Source organism: Nerophis ophidion, linkage group LG09, assembly GCF_033978795.1.
Source record: "Nerophis ophidion isolate RoL-2023_Sa linkage group LG09, RoL_Noph_v1.0, whole genome shotgun sequence".
Lineage (NCBI taxonomy): Eukaryota > Metazoa > Chordata > Actinopteri > Syngnathiformes > Syngnathidae > Nerophis > Nerophis ophidion.
The window spans coordinates 62,151,774-62,159,454 of record NC_084619.1 but is presented as its reverse complement, the minus strand read 5'-3'; the positions used below and the strand labels follow the sequence as shown (position 1 = coordinate 62,159,454).

Below are 7,681 nucleotides of genomic sequence, written 5' to 3'. Positions count from 1 at the left end.
AACAGTCAAAATACCTTTTTTCATGTGATCATGAAATATTTGTGCTTTTATTTTGCTAATATTTATTTCAGATTTCATTGTGACGGGGCCTCCTCTGTTTAACGTGAAAATGCTAAACAGCTGCCAACGCTTTGATTTTCACAAAGATCTTTAAAAATGTGAAGATGAGGGGGACGGAGGGAGAAAAACAAATAATAGGAATAAAAACAGTAAAGGAAGTAGTTTTTGTCATATTGTTTGCAAAATAAAAGTCAATCGGAGGCCCAACATGGCGGCTCAGCAGCAACATTCTTAAAACATGAACAATGATCTCCTCGCACCTAAAAACATTTTCTCCTTTTTAAAAGACATTTTCACTCAAACATAACATTTTTTTTAGCATAAATCTGAGCGAAAGTGTCCGCTAAAAATGAGCAGATTTGAATCAAGTGTTACAAAATAACAACAATGAGCATAAACATCAACTTCCTGCCGATGCACCTTTCAAAACTAAACAACAAAAACACATCTTCAACCCTACAAAGTGTCGTTTCCATGACAACGCAACCTGGCTCACATGACGAAGTGTGTGTGTGTGTGCGCGCGTGTGCGTGTGCGCGCGTGTGTGTGTAAGTGTGTGTGTGTGTGTGTGTGTGTGTGTGTGTGTGGTGTTTTTAGGAGCAGAATGGGTAAAAAATAGCAATTTTTTTTACAATTCTCTAGGATATTTTTTTGTTTCACACACACACACACACACACACTCACACACACACACACACACACACACACACACACACACACACACACACACACACACACACACACACACACGCAGATCTGCTTATTCTAGAAAGACATACAAACTTATGATTAAAGTTGCATATTTCGACATGTGTAAAAAACTGAAATATCCTATATATATATATATATATATATATATATATATATATATATATATATATATATATATATATATATATATATATATATTCAGAATATTGTTGACTTTACATTTTGGAAGGGCTCTAGCAAGGCCTGTTGGGTCCAACCTGAGAAAATTTCAAACCCTGATTATCTCATTTAAGGCTACTTTATTATTATTATTAGTAGTAGTAGTAGTAGTAGTATTAACTTTTCCTGGCAAAAAAACGATTGTCTGCTGCAACACATAAATAATTTTGAACTTGTCTTATTGGACCCGCTTGCTCCATCACACATTTTAAATAGAATAAATACAAATGATAAATAAAAAGAAGAGTACATTTTGTACAGACGTATAAATAGTTTGTTACCTTTGGCAACACAATTGTCCCTTTTTTTTTAAAACAACATGACAATAAATGTTCCATATATATATTTTTATATTTATATATTTCTTTTAGTCAGCTGTGCTTGATATTCTCTGCGGTGTCCGAAACGTGGTCTTGGGCCCGGGGTCAGTTTATGAAGGCGTTGGGGGTCACCCTCTTCTGGTGACTCAGCACCCCGGGGAAGCCCGCCGAGACGCCGGAGGTGAAGGGCGGTACCGAGCCGGTCCTCAGCGAGTCCGAAAGCAGCGAGTGCGGGGGGCTGCTGCTCGCCAGCCCGCCGAAGCCGGGCGCGCCCTGCTGCAGGTGCGGCGGCGGCGGAGGGGGTCCTGCTCCCGGTGGCCCCGCCGCGGCCCCGTGTTGGCTCCCTGAAACAAAATAGCCCGCCGTCTGTCCGGACAGCAGCCCGACGGGCGACGTGCTCATGCCGTACGAGTTCGTCAGCCCCAGCGCACCAGAGCCCCCCAGGATGGAGCGACCCAGGTCCCCGTTCCCCAGCTGCTCCACGCCGGGCAGCAGAGAACCATAGCCGGTCGCCTGGTTGAGGAAGCCGGCCGAAGAGCCGTTGTAGTGCGGGTGATGGTGGTGGTGGTGGTGCAGGGACAGGAAGGGCGAGATCTGCCAGTAGAGAGGGTTCCCGGGCCGCTCGTTGATGCCCAAGCCCAGCGGGGCGAACCGCAGGCCCCGCTTCATGGCCAGCTTGCCCCGGGAGGTGGCCGAGCGCCGGCGGAGCTTCCCAGTGGTGCCGCCGATGAAGACGTCGTCGCTGCTGGGGTCCAACATCCAGTAATTGCCCTTCCCCGGGTCGTCGTAGTGTCTCGGAACCTTGACGAAGCACTTGTTGAGGCTCAGGTTGTGCCGGATGGAGTTCTGCCAGCCCTGCTTGTGGTCCCGATAGAAGGGGAAGTTCTTCATGATGAACTCGTAGATGCCGTTCAGCGTCAGACGCTTCTCGGGACTCTGGCGGATGGCCATCATGATCAGCGCGTTGTAGGAGAACGGAGGCTTGTCCAGTTTGCCGTTCTTGGTGGTGGAGGTGTGCTCCGCGGCCGCCTTCAAGTCGCCCTCCTCGTCCTCCTGGAGCGGCTTGTCCGCCGCCGCCGCCGCCGCTGCCGGCGCCGAGTCCACCTCCGGGGGCTCCGGCGACCTCCCCGAATCGGAGCCCGGGGAAGAAGGTAGAGTCCCGGGGAGGCCGGCGGCCGAGGAGGAAGAAGAGGAGGACGACGAGGAGGAGGAGGAGGAGGGCAGCAGGAGGCTCTTGATGGTGAAGCAGGACGACCTGTGCGCGGATTTCACGTCCTCCATGGCCGGAAGTCACTCGGATGTGATCTTGTCAATAATAGCAGAACATCAACAAGCACAACAAAGTCCACCTCTGCTGTGCTGGCGGGAAACTAAAGAGTGACAGCGCCAGGAGAGAAAGGCGCGACAAACTGAGAGAGAGAGAGAGAGAGAGACAGGGAGCGAGAGAGAGAAATTAGTAATTAAGGAGGTTCTAACATGACGAGGAGGCGGAGCTTCAACAACTCACTGATTTTGTCCACAAATCTTTCTAAATCTTCTTCTTCTTCTTTCTCTTCTTCTTCTTCTTCTTCTTCTTCTTCTTCTTCCGCTTCAGTCCTTCACGCGCTCCCCCAAAGTCCAAACTTCCAAAATCACGTCGTCTCGTGCTCGTGCGGCAAAGCGCGTGCTTGCGGCGCAGGCTTTGTTTTCTCAACAGCAATAATCATGTGGGCAAACACGGCGCGTGCACGTCAGTGTGCGCTCATGCGTCTCCTCTGCGGGGGCGGGGGGAAAAGGTCTCTCTCTCCCTCTCTCTCTCTCTCTCTCTCTCTCTCTCTCTCTCTCTCTCTCGCTCTCTCTCTCTCTCTCTCTCTCTCTCTCTCTCTCTCTCTCTCTGTCTCTCTCTCACACGCGCGCGCGCACAGACGTAGACCCCCAGAGGCAGGTCGGACGTTGGCGAGTTTTTGTCGCCTCCTGTTGGCAGCAGTGAGTACTGCACCTCAACATTAATAATAGCACAATAATTAACTGATTCCAGTGCTGTCAAATGAGTATTTTTAATCAAATTAATCACATTTGGAAATTTAGGTTAACCACGTTTAATCAAGTGTTATTTATCGCTCGCTTAATTTAAATTTCTTAAGAAAAGACCCCAATATTTGTACACAAATGCATTTTTATTGCCGGAAAGTTATACAGTAATATCTTTAAACGTTTTACTTGAACGTTTATTTGCACCGAAATGTGTAACAGTTTGATATAAAGTCATTTCAGGATGTATTTTAAATATATTTTTTAGTTTGATCTAAAATTCATGCACCTGGGGATAGGTTGATTGGCAACACTAAATTGGCCCTAGTGTGTGAATGTGAGCGTGAATGTTGTCTGTCCATCTGTGTTAGCCCTGCGATGAGGTGGCGACTTGTCCAGGGTGTATACCGCCTTGCGGCCGATTGTAGCTGAGATAAGCGCCAGCGCCCCCCGCAACCCCAAAAGGGAATAAGTGGTAGAAAAGGGATGGATCTAAAGTTCTTTCAGGATGTAGTTTTTATTTTTAATATTTAGTGTTATCCAACGTTTTTTCAGGATCTATTTTAAATATAATATTTAGTTTGATCCAAAGTTATTTCAGGATGTAGTTTAAACATAATATTTAAATTGATCTAAAGTTATTTCAGGATGTATCTTGAATACAATATTTAGTTTGAGCTAAAGTTCTTTCAAGAGGTATTTTAAATATAATATTTAGATTGATCCAAAGTTGTTTCAGGATGTATTTTAAATATAATATTTAGTTTTATTTAAAGTTATTTCAGGATGTTTTTTTAATATAATATTTAGTTTGATATGAAGTTCTTTTAGGGTGTATTTTAATTTTTTTATTTAGTTTGATCTAAAATTCTTTCAGGAATTATTTAAATATAATATTTAGTTTTAACTAAAGTTCTTTCAGGGTGTATTTTAAATTTTAATATTTAGTTTAATCTAAAGTTATTTCAGGATGTACTTTAAATATAATATTTAGATTGATCTAAAGTTCTTTCAGGATGTATTTTAAATATAATATTTATATTTTTCCTAAGGTTCTTTCAGGATCCATTTTAAATCTAATATTTAGTTTTTTTTTAAGGTTCTTTCAGGATGTATCTAAAATATTATATTTTGTTGTTTTTTTAAAGGTCTTTCAGAATATATTTTAAATATAATATTTACATTGATCCAAAGTTATATAAGGATGTGTTTTGAATCTAATATTTAGATTGATCTAAAGTTCTTCCAGGATGTATTTTAGATTTAATATTTAGTTTGGTCTAAAGTTCTTTCAGGATGTATTTTAAATATATTTAGTTTTATCTATAGTTATTTCCGGATGTATTTTAAATAATTTATTTAGATGGTCTAAAGATATTTCAGGATATATTTTAAATATGATATTTAGATTGATCTAAAGTTCTTCCAGGATGTATTTTAGATTTAATATTTAGTTTGATCTAATGTTCTTTCAGGTTGATTTTTAAATATATTTACTTGTATCTAAAGTTATTTCAGGATGTATTTTAAATATTATATTTTGTTTGATTTAAGTTATTTCAGGATGTATTTAAAATATTTTATTTTGATGGGTTTAAAGATATTTCAGGGTGTATTTTAAATGTAATATTTAGATTGATTTAAAGGTATTTTGGGATGTATTTTAAATATAATATTATATATTTAAAATATAATATGCTCTAAAACAATCGTACTGTCGTTCAAAATGTAATTTCTTATAATCATGTTTTATTGTTCCAAATAAAAGTTAAATGCCACCTGATTCCTCAACACAATTATGAGAAATGAATGGATTGCCTTCAGCTTTTAAAAGATTACATTATTTTAAAGCCGAGTGAGTCGATTTTCCATCCAACTTGCACACATTTAGCATCGATCATGTTTGTTTGCACTCACTGCACATTGTGTATGACAACAGTGTTTAAATCCAGACTACACACACACACACACACACACACGCACACACACGCACACACACACAGTCCTGTTGTATTAAATCTCTGCTGTGTTTTTTGTGTGACAGATGGTGTTTCTGTTTTACTGGATCTGAGCCTCCCAACAAAAGCTTCAGTTGGACTCCATTCACAAGTATGACAACACACACACACACACACACATACACACACCTTAAATGGCTGAAAGAATATACACAGTCAAACCGTAAAGGGCTGTCTGCATGTATAGCACAATGTAGTTCAAAAAAATAGTTATTTAGATATCATACTATAAACAAACTCATGAATAGTCAAGTTGTATAATTGTAAGGATAATTGTTATTATTGACAACTAAATTATTATTTTTTTCTCACTACAGTGCTTTTGCTCAATCGCAAGTGTTTTTCAAGCTAAAAAATGATACATTTTACGACTCGGAGTTGGAAACTGTGCACCAAAATCAAAACAATATCAAAACAACATATGTTATCAAAGTACTTACCGCTATTTTGTATAAAATGAAGTCACGATCAGGTTACGGGTGTTCATACTTGGCCGTCAAAGTCAATTAATCGTGATTAATCTCAGTAACAGCACAAATATATTCACCTGTAAACATGAGTCTTGTACATATGTGGACCATGCCAACTAACAATACAGGAAAGTACCATTTTTTATATTGTCGGTTTTTGATTGGAATACCTGTATATGTTACTCATATATATTAAATAAATAAATAAATAAATGGGTTGTACTTGTATAGCGCTTTTCTACCTTCAAGGTACTCAAAGCGCTTTGACACTACTTCCACATTTACCCATTCACACACACATTCACACACTGATGGAGGGAGCTGCCATGCAAGGCGCCAACTAGCACCCATCAGGAGCAAGGGTGACGTGTCTTGCTCAGGACACAACGGACGTGACGAGGTTGGTACTAGGTGGGATTTGAACCAGGGCCCCTCGGGTTGCGCACGGCCACTCTCCCACTGCGCCACGCCGTCCCTAAATCGTATATGTTACCCGTATATGTTAAACTTAAACTTAAAACTTAAAGTACCAATGATTGTCACACACACACACACAAGGGGTGGTGAAATCTGTCGTCTCCATTTGACCCATCCCCTTGTTCACCCCCTGGGAGGTGAGGGGAGCTGTGGGCAGCAGCAGTGCCGCGCCCAGGAATAATTTTTAGTGATTTAACCCCCAATTCCAACCCTTGATGCTGAGTGCCAAGCAGGGAGGTAATGGATCCCATTTTTATAGTCTTTGGTATGACTCGGCCGGGGTTTGAACACACGACCTACCGATCTCAGGGCGGACACTCTAACCCAGGGGTAGGGAACCTATGGCTCTAGAGCCAGATGTGGCTCTTTTGATGACTGCATCTGACTCTCTGATAAATCTGAACTGACGTTGCTTAACACGATAAGTAATTAATAATTCCACTTGTAATCACAGTGTTAAAGTAATGTTCAAAATATAAAACATTCTCATGCATTTTTAATCCATCCATCCGTTTTCTACCGCACCTGTTCAAGAAGTCGCGTTAATGGTAAGAAGTTATTTATTTATTATTGGTTAGTGTGGGGCTTGCCCTCCTGGGGGTTCTTCAGACCCCCAAACACTGACATGAGAGCCTGTTTCAGGGTTACATTATTGTTTTATTTTTCAATAAGTCTCTCAGTTGCTTTCCAGCAATAGTATTTCCAGCCCCAACCCAGTCTCTCCACCTGGCTGCTGCTTATAACAGAGAGACAGGTGATTAGATAACAAGGCCCAGGTGGGCCATCTACGCACCTGTCGCTGCAGGGCCGCAGGCCACGCTCCCTCCACAGTTTGCTTCAGAATAACAATGTTATTACAAAGAATAAGGTACCTATTAGATTCTAGAAATGTTGGTCTTACTTAAATATGTACGTGTTTAGTTGTGTTCAGTGTTAAAAAAAATATCATATGGCTCTTACGGAAATATATTTTAACATATTTGGCTTTTTGGCTCTCTCAGCCAAAAAGGTTCCCGAGCCCTGCTCTAACCTGTCACTCTATAAAAGGGCTGCAGCCGGTAAGAAAGAGGTTGTAGAAGTTGGAGTGGTTGATGGTGAAGAGAAAACCCGAGCGAGACAGAGATGGAGACGGAGACGAGAGCGGAAGGCTGAAAAGCAACCCGAGTAACGAGACCGTCGCGACAGGTGATTGCTCAAAAACAGAATAAGTTTATTGAAAAATTGACCAAATCGCAAAACCGTCAAGCCTGTCATGTCCGTCCTTGGTGGTCCGAAGAACCCCAAAGTGCAAGACCTCCACAGTTACCTATGTATGCTACTCTCATGTGTTACTGTATATGTTTCTCGTGTTACTTGCATCTTACCCGTATAAGTTGCCTGCATGTTACACATACCT

General features: G+C 41.3%; 1 protein-coding gene across 1 annotated transcript; it reads right to left on the bottom strand.

Annotated features, from left to right (window-relative positions):
• Positions 1-953: 953 nt before the first annotated feature.
• LOC133559595 (forkhead box protein G1-like) lies at positions 954-3,031 on the bottom strand. Its single transcript, XM_061911492.1, has 2 exons — positions 2,818-3,031; positions 954-2,719 (listed from the first exon to the last, which is right to left on the bottom strand). The coding sequence occupies exon 2, from the start codon at positions 2,589-2,591 to the stop codon at positions 1,416-1,418; it is 1,176 nt and encodes a 391-aa protein (XP_061767476.1). The 5' UTR covers positions 2,592-2,719; positions 2,818-3,031; the 3' UTR covers positions 954-1,415.
• Between the last annotated feature and the right edge of the window lie 4,650 nt (positions 3,032-7,681).